The sequence below is a fragment of the Scyliorhinus torazame genome, chromosome 13 (assembly GCF_047496885.1).
Source record: "Scyliorhinus torazame isolate Kashiwa2021f chromosome 13, sScyTor2.1, whole genome shotgun sequence".
In the NCBI taxonomy this organism is placed as follows: Eukaryota; Metazoa; Chordata; class Chondrichthyes; order Carcharhiniformes; family Scyliorhinidae; genus Scyliorhinus; species Scyliorhinus torazame.
Genome location: NC_092719.1, coordinates 100,490,715 through 100,505,684, shown reverse-complemented (window position 1 = coordinate 100,505,684; position 14,970 = coordinate 100,490,715). Strand labels below are relative to the sequence as shown.

Here is a 14,970-nt window from a genome sequence, read left to right as displayed (position 1 = left end):
GCGTACTGTCTGTGAGTGCAGTGGAGACAGATTCACAAATCAAGTGGTTCGGATCTTGAATGTACTGTCTGTGAGTGTGGTGAAGACGGATTCACATAATGAGTTTTTAGGATCCGAAATGTTCTGTCTGTGAATGTGGTGGAGACAGATTCACACAGCGTGTGGTTAGGGTGTTGAATGTACTGCCTGTGAGTGTGGTGGAGACAGATTCACACCGCGTGTGGTTAGGGTGTTGAATGTACTGTCTGTGAGTGTGGTGGAGACAGATTCACACAGCGAGTGGTTAGGATCTGGAATGTACTGTCTATGAGTGTGGTGGAGACAGATTCACGCAGCGTGTTGTTAGGATCTGGAATGTACTGTCTGTGAGTGTGGTGGAGACTGATTCACACAGCGAGTGGTTAGGATCTGGAATGTACTGTCTGTGAGTGTGGTGGAGACACATTCACGCAGCGAGTAGTTAGGATCTGGAACGTACTGCCCGAGAGTGTGGTGGAGACAGATTCACACAGCGTGTGGTTAGGATCTGGAATGTACTGTCTGTGAGTGTGGTGGACTCTGATTCACACAGCGGGTGGTTAGGATCTGGAATGTACTGTCTGTGAATGTGGTGGGGACTGATTCACACAGCGAGTGGTTAGGATCTGGAATGTACTGTCTGTGAGTGGGGTGGAGACAGATTCACGCAGTAGGTAGTTAGGATCGGGAATGTACTGTCTGTGAGTGTGATGGAGACAGATTCACAGACCAAGTGGTTAGGGTGTTGAATGTACTGTCTGTGAGGGTGGTGGAGACAGATTCACGTAGCAGGTGGTTAGGATCTGGTACGTACTGTCTGTGAGTGTGGTGGAGACAGATTCACGCAGAGAGTAGTTAGGATCTGGAGCGTACTGTCTGTGAGTGCGGTGGAGACAGATTCACGCAGCGTTTGGTTAGGGTGTTGAATCTACTGTCTGTGAGTGTGATGGAGACAGATTCACTCAGCGTGTAGTTAGGATCGGGAATGTACTGTCTGTGAGTGTGATGGAGACAGATTCACAGACCAAGTGGTTAGGGTGTTGAATGTTCTGTCTGTGAGTGTGGTGGAGGTAGATTCACACAGCGAGTGGTTAGGGTGTTGAATGTACTGTCTGTGAGTGTGGTGGAGACAGATTCACGCAGCGTGTGGTTAGGATCGGGAATGTACTGTCTGTGAGTGTGATGGAGACAGATTCACAGACCAAGTGGTTAGGGTGTTGAATGTTCTGTCTGTGAGTGTGGTGGAGGTAGATTCACACAGCGAGTGGTTAGGGTGTTGAATGTACTGTCTGTGAGTGTGGTGGAGACAGATTCACACAGCGAGTGGTTAGGATCTGGAATGTACTGTCTATGAGTGTGGTGGAGACAGATTCACGCAGCGTGTTGTTAGGATCTGGAATGTACTGTCTGTTAGTGTGGTGGAGACTGATTCAGACAGCGAGTGGTTAGGATCTGGAATGTACTGTCTGTGAGTGTGGTGGAGACAGATTCACGCAGCGTGTGGTTAGGATATGGAACGTACTGCCCGAGAGTGTGGTGGAGACAGATTCACACCGCGTGTGGTTAGGGTGTTGAATGTACTGTCTGTGAGTGCGGTGGAGACAGATTCACACAGCGAGTGGTTAGGATCTGGAATGTACCGTCTATGAGTGTGGTGGAGAAAGATTCACGCAGCGTGTTGTTAGGATCTGGAATGTACTGTCTGTGAGTGTGGTGGAGACTGATTCACACAGCGAGTGGTTAGGATCTGGAATGTACTGTCTGTGAGTGTGGTGGAGACAGATTCACGCAGCGAGTAGTTAGGATCTGGAACGTACTGCCCGAGAGTGTGGTGGAGACAGATTCACGCAGCGTGTGGTTAGGATCTGGAATGTACTGTCTGTGAGTGTGGTGGACTCTGATTCACACAGCGGGCGGTTAGGATCTGGAATGTACTGTCTGTGAGTGTGGTGGAGACTGATTCACACAGCGAGTGGTTAGGATCTGGAATGTACTGTCTATGAGTGTGGTGGAGACAGATTCACACAGCGAGTAGTTAGGATCGGGAATGTACTGTCTGTGAGTGTGATGGAGACAGATTCACAGACCAAGTGGTTAGGGTGTTGAATGTACTGTCTGTGAGTGTGGTGGAGACAGATTCACGTAGCAGGTGGTTAGGATCTGGTACGTACTGTCTGTGAGTGTGGTGGAGACAGATTCACGCAGTGAGTAGTTAGGATCTGGAGCGTACTGTCTGTGAGTGTGGTGGAGACAGATTCACGCAGCGTGTGGTAAAGATCTGGAATGTACTGTCTGTGAGTGTGGTGGAGACAGATTCGCGCAGCGGGTAGTTAGGGTGTGGAATGTACTGTCAGTAAGTGTGGTGGCAACAGATTCACGCAGCGGGTAGTTAGGATCTGGAACGTACTGCCCGAGAGTGTGGTGGAGACCGATTCACACAGCGAGTGGTTAGGATCTGGAATGTACTGTCTGTGAGTGTGGTGGAGACTGATTCACACAGCGTGTGGTTAGGATCTGGAGCGTACTGTCTATGAGTGTGGTGGTCACAGATTCACACAGCGTGTGGTTAGGGTGTTGAATGTACTGTCTGAGAGTGTGGTGGAGACAGATTCACGCAGCGTGTGGTTAGGATCAGAAATGTTCTGTCTGTGAGTGTGTTAGAGACAGATTCACACAGCGAGTGGTTAGGATCTGGAACGTACTGTCTGTAAGTGTGACGGAGACAGATTCACGCAGCATGTGGTTAGGGTGATGAATGTACTGTCTGTGAGTGTGGTAGAGACAGATTCACATAGCAAGTGGTTAGGATCTGGAATTTCCTGTCTGTGAGAGTGGTGGGGACAGATTCACGCAGCAAGTGGTTAGGGTGTTGAATGTACTGTCTGTGAGTGTGGTGGAGACAGATTCACACAGCGTGTGGTTGGGATGTTGAATGCACTGTTTGTGAATGTGGTGGAGACAGATTCACGCAGCGAGTGGTTATGATCTGGAATGTACTGTCTGTGAGTGTGGTAGAGACAGATTCACACAGCGAGTGGTTAGGATCTGGAATGTACTGTTTGTGAATGTGGTGGAGACTGATTCACGCATCGGGTGGTTAGGGTGTTGAATGTACTGTCTGTGAGTGTGGTGGAGACAGATTCACACAGCGAGTGGTTAGTGTCTGGAATGTACTGTCTGTGAGTGTGGTGGAGACAGATTCACAGAGCAAGTGGTTAAGGTGTTGAAAGTACTGTCTGTGAGTGCGGTGGAGACGGATTCACGCATCGTGTGGTTAGGGTGTTGATTGTACTGTCTGTGAGTGTGGTGGAGACAGATTCACAGAGCAAGTGTTTCGGGTGTTGAATATACTGTCTGCGAGTGTGGTGGAGACAGGTTCAAACAGCGTGTGGTTAGTGTGTTGAATGTACTGTCGGTGAGTGCGGTGGAGACAGATTCACACAGTAAATGTTTAGGGTGTTGAATGTACTGCCTCAGAGTGTGGTGGAGACGGATTCACAAAATGAGTGGTTATGATCCGAAATGTTCTGTCTGTGAGTGTGGTGGGGACAGATTCTTTTAATATTTTTTATTTAGGTTTTTTAACAACACAATTTTTCCCCTTCCAAACAGTAACCCCCCCCCCTCCCGTAACAAAATAACGCAAAATCTCCCTGAGCAAGATATATACATGGCAAGATGGTATATTTACATAGCTTTATACACTTGCTCTTGGCCGCACGTACCGTTTCCCCCCACCCTCCATGCCATCTCCCGCTCGCCCATCCTCTCAAACAATCTCTCATCCCCCCCGGGTTGCTGCTGCTGCTGACCGACCTTCTTCTAACGCTCCGCGAGATATTCTAGGAATGGTTGCCACCGCCTGTAAAACCCTTGTGCAGACCCTCTCAAAGCAAACTTAATTCTCTCCAATTTTATGAACCCCGCCATGTCGTTCATCCAGGCCTCCAGGCTAGGGGGCTTCGCCTCCTTCCACAATAGCAAGACCCTTCGCCGGGCTACTAGGGATGCAAAGGCCAGAATTCCGGCCTCTTTCACCTCCTGTACTCCCCGCTCATACACTACCCCAAATATTGCTAGTCCCCAGCTTGGCTTGACCCGGACTTTCACCACCTGGGATATTACTCCTGCCACACCTCTCCAGAACCCCTCCAATGCCGGGCATGACCAAAACATATGGACATGGTTCGCCGGGCTCCCTGAACATCTTTCACATCTATCCTCTACCCCAAAGAACCTACTCAGCCTCGCCCTCGTCAAATGCGCTCTGTGAACCACCTTAAATTGTATCAGACTGAGCCTGGCACATGAGGAGGAGGTATTAACCCTTCCTCAATCTCCTCCCCCAGCTCCTCCTCCCAGTTACCTTTCATTTCTTCTACTAGCGCTTCCCCCTCTTCTTTCATCTCTTGGTATATTTCCAACGCCTTGCCCTCCCCGACCCATACCCCCGAGATCACCCTATCTTGAACTTCTTGTGCCGGGAGTGACGGAAATTCCCTCACCTGTCGCCTCACAAAAGCCCTCACCTGCATATATCTAAATGCATTTCCCGGAGGTAACTCAAATTTCTCCTCCAGTGCCCTTAGGCTCGCAAATGTCCCGTCAATGAACAGGTCCCCCATTCTTCTTATCCCCGCCCGATGCCAGCCTGGGAACCCCCGTCCATCTTCCCCGGGACAAACCGGTGGTTACCCCTGATCGGGGACCACACCGATGCTCCCATTGCACCCCTGTGCCGTCTCCACTGGCCCCAGATCCTTAGTGTTGCCGCCACCACCGGGCTTGTGGTGTATTTTGTCGGCGAGAGCGGCAGCGGTGCCGTTACCAACGCCCCCAGGCTCGTTCCTTTACAGGACGCCATCTCCATCCTCTTCCACGCCGCCCCCTCTCCCTCCATGACCCACTTGCGGATCATCGCCACGTTTGCTGCCCAGTAGTAACTCCCTAGGTTTGGCAAAGCCAACCCTCCTCGGTCCCTGTTGCGTTCCAAGCACCCTCTCCTAACCCTCGGGGTCTTATTTGCCAACACATACCCCATAATACTCCTACCTACTCTCTTGAAAAAGGCCTTGGTGATCACGATGGGGAGGCACTGAAACACGAACAAAAACCTCGGAAGGACCACCATTTTGACCGACTGCACCCTACCCGCCAACGAGAGAGGGAACATGTCCCATCTTTTAAAACCCTCCTCCATTTGCTCCACCAACCTCGTCAGATTCAGTTTATGTACGGTCCCCAAACTCCTGGTTATCTGGATCCCCAGATACCGAAAACTCCTCTCCGCCCTCCTCAGCGGCAGGTCCCCTATCCCTCTTTCTTGGTCCCCTGCCTGTAATACAAAAAGCTCACTCTTCTCTACATTAAGCTTGTAGCCCGAGAACTCTCCAAACTCCTTCAGAGTCTGCATGACCTCCACCATCCCCTCCATTGGGTCCGCCATGTATAGCAGCAGGTCATCCGCATATAGCGGTACCCGATGATCCTCTCCCCCGCGGACTATCCCCTTCCATTTCTGAGACTCCCTAAGTGATATGGCCAAGAGTTCGATCACCAATGCAAACAACAGGGGGGACAGGGGGCACCCCTGTCTCGTCCCTCGGTACAGCCGAAAGTACTCCGACCTCCGCCGGTTCGTCACTACACTCGCCACCGGGGCGCTGTAAAGGAGCTTAACCCAGCTAATAAACCCTCCCCTGAACCCAAACCTGCGCAATACCTCCCAGAGGTACTCCCACTCCACTCGGTCAAAGGCTTTTTCCGCGTCCATAGCTGCCACTATCTCCGCCTCTCCCTCCTCCGATGTCATCATTATCACGTTTAAGAGCCGCCGCACATTGGTATTTAACTGCCTGCCATTTACAAATCCCGTTTGGTCCTCGTGAATCACCCCCGGGACACAGTCCTCAATCCTAGTGGCCAGTACCTTCGCCAATAGCTTAGCATCCACATTGAGGAGCGAAATCGGTCTGTACGATCCACATTGCTGTGGATCCTTGTCTCGCTTTAGAACCAAGGAGGTTGTCGCCTCCGACATTGTCTGGGGCAGGGTTCCCTCCTCTCTTGCCTCGTTGAAAGTCCTCACTAGTAGCGGGGCCAGCAGGTCCACATATTTTCTATAGAACTCCACCGAGAACCCATCCGGCCCCGGGGCCTTCCCAGCCTGCATGCTCCCCAAACCCTTACTCAACTCCTCCAACCCAATTGGTGCCCCCAAACCAACCACCTCCTGCCCCTCCACCCTCGGGAACCCCAGCTGGTCCAGGAATTGCCTCATCCCCCCTTCCCCTCCTGGGGGCTGGTATCAGTACAGCTCTTCATAGAAGTCCTTGAATACCTTATTTATTTTCGTTGCACTTCGAACCGTGGCTCCCCTTCCATCTTTGGTTCCCCCTATTTCCCTCGCTGCCGCCCTCTTACGGAGCTGGTGCGCCAGCATCCGACTAGCCTTTTCCCCGTACTCGTAAGTCGCCTCTTGCGCCTTCCTCCACTGTGCCTCCGCCTTGTCCGTGGTCAGCAGGTCAAACTCCGTCTGGAGCCGTCACCTTTCCCCAAGTAATCTTTCCTCCGGGGCCTCTGCGTATCTCCTGTCCACTCGCAAGATCTCCCCCACTAATCTCTCCCTTTCCATTCTCTCTGTCTTCTCCCTATGAGCCCTGATGGAGATCAGCTCTCCCCTGATCATCGCCTTCAACGCCTCCCATACCACCCCCACTCGCACCTCCCCATTGTCGTTGGCCTCCAAGTACCTTTCGATACACCCCCTCACTTTCCCACACACCACCTCGTCCGCCAGCAGTCCCACATCCAGCCGCCACAGCGGGCGTTCGTCCCTCTCCTCTCCCAGCTCCAGTTCCACCCAGTGTGGGGCATGGTCCGAAACGGCTATGGCCGAATACTCCATCCCCTCCACTCTCGGGATGAGCGCCCTGCCCAGAACAAAGAAATCTATCCGGGAGTAAGGCTTATGCACGTGGGAGAAAAAAGAAAATTCCCTGGCCTGCGGTCTTGCAAACCTCCATGGGTCCACTCCCCCCACCTGATCCATAAACCCCCTAAGTACCTTGGCCGCCGCCGGCCTCCGTCCCGTCCTTGATCTGGAGCGGTCCAGTGCTGGGTCCAGCACCGTATTGAAGTCCCCTCCCATTATCAGTCCTCCTACCTCCAGGTCCGGAATGCGCCCCAACATGCGCTTCATAAATCCCGCATCATCCCAGTTCGGGGCGTATACATTTACCAACACCACCCACGTCCCTTGCAACCTACCACTCATCATCACATATCTCCCTGCATTATCCGCTACGATAGTCTTGGCCTCAAATGACACATGCTTTCCCACCAGAATTGCCACCCCTCTATTTTTTGCGTCCAATCCCGAGTGAAATACCTGTCCTACCCATCCCTTTCTTAACCTGACCTGGTCCGCCACCTTCAGGTGTGTCTCTTGGAGCATTGCCACATCTGCCTTCAGTCCCTTCAAGTGCGCGAACACTCGAGCCCGCTTCACCGGCCCATTCAGGCCCCTCACGTTCCACGTTATCAGCCGGATTGGAGGGACTCTCACCGCCCCCCCCCCCCCCCCCTCCCCCCTCCCTCCCCCCCACGCCGCCGACTAGCCATCTCCTTTTCTGGGCCAGTCCCTTGTCCGCGTCTCCCTCACTCTACAGTCCCCCAGCTGGGGAACCCCCGTCCCAGCCACCTCTTCTGTGTCCCGTTCTCTTTCGGCCAGTGCAGCAGCAACCCTTTTCCACCCCCCCCTCCCTCCTCTACCCCCCTTCCCCCCCCCCCCCCACGCTAGATCCCCGTCTAGCTTTTTTGCTCCCCCCATATCCCTCCCGTAAGTCAGCTGACATCTGCTGACCCCGGCTACCCCCGCCATCCCTTTAACCCCCCCGTGTGGGAATCTCCCAATCAATGTACATTCCTTTGTTCCCCTTCCCGCCTTTCTTGTCGCGCGTGGGAAAGACAACCCCGTGCTTCCCAAAGCCTGTCCCCCCCCCCCCCCCCCATGGCGCAGATCCTGTCGTGGCCTTGTCCCTCTCTCTCAGCCCATATAACATTTCCTGCGCGTGGTTGACCCCCTATGTACAACAACCATCCTACTTCAACCCTCAAACACCCCCCTCCCACACAAACCCTCAATTAGAGTCCAATTTTTCAGCTAGTATAAAGGTCCACGCCTCTTCGGGCGTTTCGAAGTAGTGGTGTTGGCCATTATGTGTAACCCACAGTCGCGCTGGCTGCAACATTCCAAATTTCACTCCTTTCCGATGCAGCACCGCTTTGGCCCGGTTGAAACCCCGCAACCTCCGCGCTCCAGTCCGGGTATATTCTGATCTCCGCATTGTCCCACTTGCTGCTCCATTCCTTCTTGGCCCATTTCAGGACACTCTCTCTGTCCGTAAACCGGTGAAATCTCACCACCATCGCCCTTGGCGGCTCTTTTGCCTTGGGCTTCCTCGCTAGCACTCGGTGCGCCCCATCCAGCTCCAGCAATCCTGGGGGGGCCTCCGCACCCATCAGCGTCCCGATCATTGTGCCCGCATATGCCGCGGCATCGGCCCCCTCCACTCCTTCTGGGGGACCCAGGATCCTCAAGTTGTTTCTCCTTGATCTGTTCTCCAGGTCTTCGAGTCTTCCCGCCCACGTCTTGTGCAGCGCCTCGTGCCGCTCCACTCTCTCCGCCAGGCCCATGAGCTCGTCGTCGTTCTCACTCACTTTTTCCTGGATCTCCTGGATCTTCACCGCTTGGGCTTTCTGGGTTGCTCCAAGTCTTTCAACCATTGCCAGTATAGGCGCCACCATCTCCTTACGCAGCTCCTTGAAGCAGCACTTGATGAACTCTTTCATCTCCCCACTGTCCGTGGGCGCCGCCATTTTATTTTTTTCTTTTCTTCTTTCTTCTCCCGTTGCTCCAGGGCCGCTTCTTTCGCCGTTTCGCTGCGGGTCCGATCCATGCAGGTCTGTAAGGGACTTTCTCCTTCCTTCCCCACGGGTTGTTTTTTTTAAAAGTGCCGTTGGGGCTCCGTTAGCGGGCCCAAAAGTCCGTTTTCGCGGGAGCTGCCGCATTGCGCGGCTTAGCTCCGCATCGCCGCAACCCGGAAGTCCGGGGACAGATTCATGCAACGGGTGGTTAGGATCTGGAACATACTGTCTGTGAGTGTGGTGGAGACAGATTCACACAGCGTGTGGTTAGAATCTAGAACGTACTTTCTGTGAATGTGGTGGAGATAGATTCACGCAACGAGTGGTTAGGGTGATGAATGTACTGTCTGTGAGTGTGGTGGAGACAGATGCACGCAGCGTGTGGTTAGGATCTGGAATGTACTGTCTGTGAGTGTGGTGGAGACAGATGCACGCAGCGTGTGGTTAGGATCTGGAACGGACTCTCTGTGAGTGTGGTGGAGATAGATTCATGCAGCGTGTGGTTAAGGTGTTGATTCTACTGTCTGTGTATGGTGGAGACAGATTCACACTGCAAGTGGTTATGGTGTTGAATGTACTGTCTGTGAGTGTGGTGGAGACGGTTTCACATAATGAGTGGTTAGGATCCGAAATGTTCTGTCTGTGAGTGTGGTGGAGATAGATTCACACAGCGAGTGGTTAGGATCTGGAACGTACTGTCTGTGAGTGTGGTGGAGACAGATTCACACAGCAAGTGGTTAGGGTGTTGAATGTACTGTCTGTGTGTGTGGTGGAGACAGATTCACACAGCGTGTGGTTAGCGTGTTGAATGTACTGTCTGTGAGTGTGGTGGAGACAGATTCACACAGCAAGTGGTTAGGATCTGGAATGTACAGTCTGTGAGTGGTGGAGACAGATTCACACAGCATGTGGTTAGGATCTGGAATGTACTGTCTGTGAGTGTGGTGGAGACGGTTTCACATAATGAGTGGTTAGGATCCGAAATGTTCTGTCTGTGAGTGTGGTGGAGATAGATTCACACAGCGAGTGGTTAGGATCTGGAATGTACAGTCTGTGAGTGGTGGAGACAGATTCACACAGCATGTGGTTAGGATCTGGAATGTACTGTCTGTGAGTGTGGTGGAGACAGATTCACACAACGTGTGATTAGGATCTGGAATGTACTGTCTATGAGTGTGGTGGTGACAGATTCACACAGCGAGTGGTTAGATCTAGAATGTACTGTCTGTGAGTGTGGTGGAGACAGATTCACACAGCGAGTGGTTAGGGTGTTGAATGTACTGTCTCAGAGTGTGGTGTAGGTAGATTCACGCAGCGTGTGAATGTTCTGCCCGAGAGTGTTGTGCAGACAGATTCACGCAGCGTCGGGTTAGGGTGTTGAATGCACTTTCAGTGAGTGTGGTGCAGACAGATTCACGCAGCGAGTGGTTAGGATCTGGAACGTACTGTCTGTGAGTGTGGTGGAGACAGATTCACACAACAAGTGGTTAGGGTGTTGAATGTGCTGTCTATGAGTGTGGTGGTGACAGATTCACACAGCGAGTGGTTAGAATCTGGAATGTACTGTCTGTGAGTGTGGTGGAGGCAGATTCACATAGTGAGTGGTTTGGGTGTTGAATGTACTGTCTGTGAGTGGTGGAGACAGATTCACGCAGCGTGTGAGTAGGATATGGAATGTACTGTCTGTGAGTGTGGTGGAGACAGACTCACGCAGCGTGTGAGTAGTAAATCATTGTTGTGAGTGAATTGTGCAGTTTCAATTGAGGTTTTCAAAGGGGAATTCGATCATTTTCTGAAAAGGAGGAATGGTGAAGGGCTGCGGAGAAAAGGCAGGAGTATGGGATCGGTGGGATTGTTCCTGCAGTGCTCCAGCATAGACACACAGGGCCTAATGGCCTCATTCTGTGCTGTAACCTTCTCTGACTCTCTGCAATTACAGCACCTGAATCTCCGTGACATTGAATTCTAACCACTGTGTCTGAGCCCACCCCTCCTACTGTTGCATGTCCCTTTGCTGTGTATTTCTCCCGCTTCTGTCATGCTCATTGACCAACCAAAGTCAGGCTTAAAGCTGGTGTCAGGCACTCATTGACAAGGAGAAGAGTCTCCTCAGAATGGCTGAAATGGTCGGATGATATGGAGAATATATTAGGAGTTTACCTCGAGCAATGCACTGTTGACCAAGGAGACATTAATGTTGCGGACACTTCCCGTGGTCATTGGTGTGATGTACTTTGGTATCATCTGTGGACACTGGGTGAAGTTCTGTAACACAAGGAAGACCCGAGATAATCTGTGCACATCAATACTGCAACATAATGAGCAGCATCAAGCACCAGGCTGCCCGAACAATTCTGGGCCAGGTAAGGTGCTACTCATCCCCAATGTCCCCTGGGTTACAGAGAGAAGGAAAACAGCCAGGGTTTCTGCGCCTGGTCACTGTCCAGTGATCCCTGGGTTACAGAGAGAGGATATCAGCCAGGGTTCCTGCTCCTGGTCACTGTCCAGTGATCCCTGGGTTAGGGAGAGGGGAAATCAGCCAGGGTTCCTGCTCCTGATCACTGTCCAGTGAACAAAGAACAAAGAACAACGAAAAGTACAGCACAGGAACAGGCCCTTCGGCCCTCCAAGCCTGTGTCGACCATGCTGCCCGTCTAAACTAAAATCTTCTACACTTCCGGGGTCCGTATCCCTCTATTCCCATCCTATTCATGTATTTGTCAAGATGCCCCTTAAATGTCACTATCGTCCCTGCTTCCACCACCTCCTCCGGCAGCGAGTTCCAGGCACCCACTACCCTCTGCGTAAAATACTTTCCTCGTACATCTCCTCTAAACCTTGCCCCTCGCACCTTAAACCTATGCCCCCTAGTAATTGACCCCTCTACCCTGGGAAAAAGTCTCTGACTATCCACTCTGTCAATGTCCTTCATCATTTTGTAGACATCTATCAGGTTGCCCCTCAACCTCTGTCGTTCCAGTGAGAACAAACCGAGTTTATTCAACCTCTCCTCATAGCTAATGCCCTCCATACCAGGCAACATCCTGGTAAATCTCTTCTCCACCCTCTCTAATAGCTCCACATCCTTCTGGCAGTGTGGTGACCAGAATTGAACACTATACTCCAAGCGTGGCAGAACTAAGGTTCTATACAGCTGCAACATGACTTGCCAATTCTTATACTCAATGCCCCGGCCAATGAAGGCAAGCATGCCATATGCCTTCTTGACTATCTTCTCCACCTGTGTTGCCCCTTTCAATGACCTGTGGACCATTCACTGTACAATCCCGGTGATCCCTGGGTGAGAGAGAGAGGGGAAATCAGCCAGGGTTCCTGCTCCTGATCACTGTCCAGTGATCCCTGGGTTCTAGAGAGAGGGGAAATCAGACAGGGTTCCTGTTCCTGATCACTGTCCATTGATCCCTGGGCTAGAGAGAGAAGGGGGAAATCAGCCAGGGTTCCTGCTCCTGATTACTGTCCAGTGATCCCTGGGTTAGAGAGAGAGGAGAAATCAGCCAGGGGTCCAGCTCCTGGTCACTGTCCAGTGATCCCTGGGTTAGAGAGAGGAGAAATCAGCCAGGGTTCCTGCTCCTGATCTCTGTCCAGTGATCCCTGGGTTAGAGAGAGAGAGGAGAAATCAGCCAGGGTTCCTGTTCCTGAAAACTGTCCAGTGATCCCTGGGTTAGAGAGAGAGAGAAGAAATCAGCCAGGGTTCCTGTTCCTGATCACTGTCCATTGATCCCTGGGCTAGAGAGAGAGGGGGGAAATCAGCCAGGGTTCCTGCTCCTGATTACCGTCCAGTGATCCCTGGGTTAGAGAAAGAGAGGAGAAATCAGCCAGGGGTCCAGCTCCTGGTCACTGTCCAGTGATCCCTGGGTTAGAGAGAGGAGAAATCAGCCAGGGTTCCTGTTCCTGATCACTGTCCAGTGATCCCTGGGTTAGAGAGAGAGAGGGGAAATCAGGCAAGGTTCCTTCTCCTGATCACTGTCCAGTGGTCCCTGGGTTAGAGAGAAAGAGGATAAATCAGCCAGGGTTGCTGCTCCTGATCACTGTCCTGTGATCCCTGGGTTAGAGAGAGAGAGGGGAAATCAGCCAGGGTTCCTGCTCCTGATGACTGTCCAGTGATCCCTGGGTTAGAGAGAGAGGAGAAATCAGCCAGGGTTCCTGCTCCTGATCACTGTCCAGGGATCCCTGGGTTAGAGAGAGAGAGGAGAAATCAGCCAGGGTTCCTGCTCCTGATCACTGTCCAGTGATCCCTGGGTTAGAGAGAGAGGAGAAATCAGCCTGGGTTCCTGCTCCTGATCACTGTCCAGTGATCCCTGGGTTAGAGAGAGAGAGGGGAAAACAGCCAGGGTTCCTGCTCCTGATCACTGTCCAGTGATCCCTGGGTTAGAGAGAGAGGAGAAATCAGCCAGGGTTCCTGCTCCTGATCACTGTCCAGTGACCCCTGGGTTAGAGAGAGAGAGAGGAGAAATCAGTCAAGGTTTCTGCTCTTGATCATTGTCCAGTGATCCCTGGGTTAGAGAGAGAGAGGAGAAATTAGTCAGGGTTGCTGCTCCTGATCACTGTCCATTGATCTCTGGGTTAGAGAGAGAGAGGGGAAATCAGCCAGGGTTCCTGCTCCTGATGACTGTCCAGTGATCCCTGGGTTAGAGAGAGAGGAGAAATCAGCCAAGGTTCCTGCTCCTGATCACTGTCCAGGGATCCCTGGGTTAGAGAGAGAGAGGAGAAATCAGCCATGGTTCCTGCTCCTGATCACTGTCCAGTGATCCCTGGGTTAGAGAGAGAGGAGAAATCAGCCAGGGTTCCTGCTCCTGATCACTGTCCAGTGATCCCTGGGTTAGAGAGAGAGAGCGGAAATCAGCCAGGGTTCCTGCTCCCGATCACTGTCCTGTGATCCCTGGGTTAGAGAGAGAGATGGGAAATCAGCCAGGGTTCCTGTTCCTGATCACTGTCCAGTGACCCCTGGGTTAGAGAGAGAGAGGGGAAATCAGCCAGGGTTCCTGCTCCTGATGACTGTCCAGTGATCCCTCGGTTAGAGAGAGGAGAAATCAGCCAGGGTTCCTGTTCCTGATCACTGTCCAGTGATCCCAGGGTTAGAGAGAGAGAAGGGAAATCAGGCAAGGTTCCTTCTCCTGATCACTGTCCAGTGGTCCCTGGGTTAGAGAGAAAGAGTATAAATCAGCCAGGGTTCATGCTCCTGATCACTGTCCAGTGATCCCTGGGTTAGAGAGAGAGAGGAGAAATCAGCCATGGTTCCTGCTCCTGATCACTGTCCAGTGATCCCTGGGTTAGAGAGAGAGGAGAAATCAGCCAGGGTTCCTGCTCCTGATCGCTGTCCAGTGATCCCTGGGTTAGAGAGAGAGAGCGGAAATCAGCCAGGGTTCCTGCTCCCGATCACTGTCCTGTGATCCCTGGGTTAGAGAGAGAGATGGGAAATCAGCCAGGGTTCCTGTTCCTGATCACTGTCCAGTGACCCCTGGGTTAGAGAGAGAGAGAGGGGAAATCAGCCAGGGTTCCTGCTCCTGATGACTGTCCAGTGATCCCTCGGTTAGAGAGAGGAGAAATCAGCCAGGGTTCCTGTTCCTGATCACTGTCCAGTGATCCCAGGGTTAGAGAGAGAGAAGGGAAATCAGGCAAGGTTCCTTCTCCTGATCACTGTCCAGTGGTCCCTGGGTTAGAGAGAAAGAGTATAAATCAGCCAGGGTTCATGCTCCTGATCACTGTCCAGTGATCCCTGGGTTAGAGAGAGAGAGGGGAAAACAGCCAGGGTTCCTGCTCCTGATCACTGTCCAGTGATCACTGGGTTAGCGAGAGAGAGGAGAAATCAGCCAGGGTTCCTGCTCCTGATCTCTGTCCAGTGATCCCTGGGTTAGAGAGAGAGAGGAGAAATCAGCCAGGGTTCCTGTTCCTGAAAACTGTCCAGTGATCCCTGGGTTAGAGAGAGAGAGGAGAAAACAGCCAGGGTTCCTGCTTCCGGTCACTGTCCTGTGATCCCTGGGTTAGAGAGAGAGATGGGAAATC

General features: G+C 52.4%; 1 protein-coding gene across 1 annotated transcript in view; it reads right to left on the bottom strand.

Moving 5' to 3' along the window:
* Nucleotides 1-14,970, bottom strand: part of plxnd1 (plexin D1) — a 599,181-nt gene that overhangs the window by 351,404 nt on the left and 232,807 nt on the right. The window contains exon 9 of the mRNA XM_072471999.1: nt 11,107-11,211. Within this exon, the coding sequence (XP_072328100.1) occupies nt 11,107-11,211 (105 nt within the window). The remainder of the gene's footprint in view (nt 1-11,106; nt 11,212-14,970) is intronic.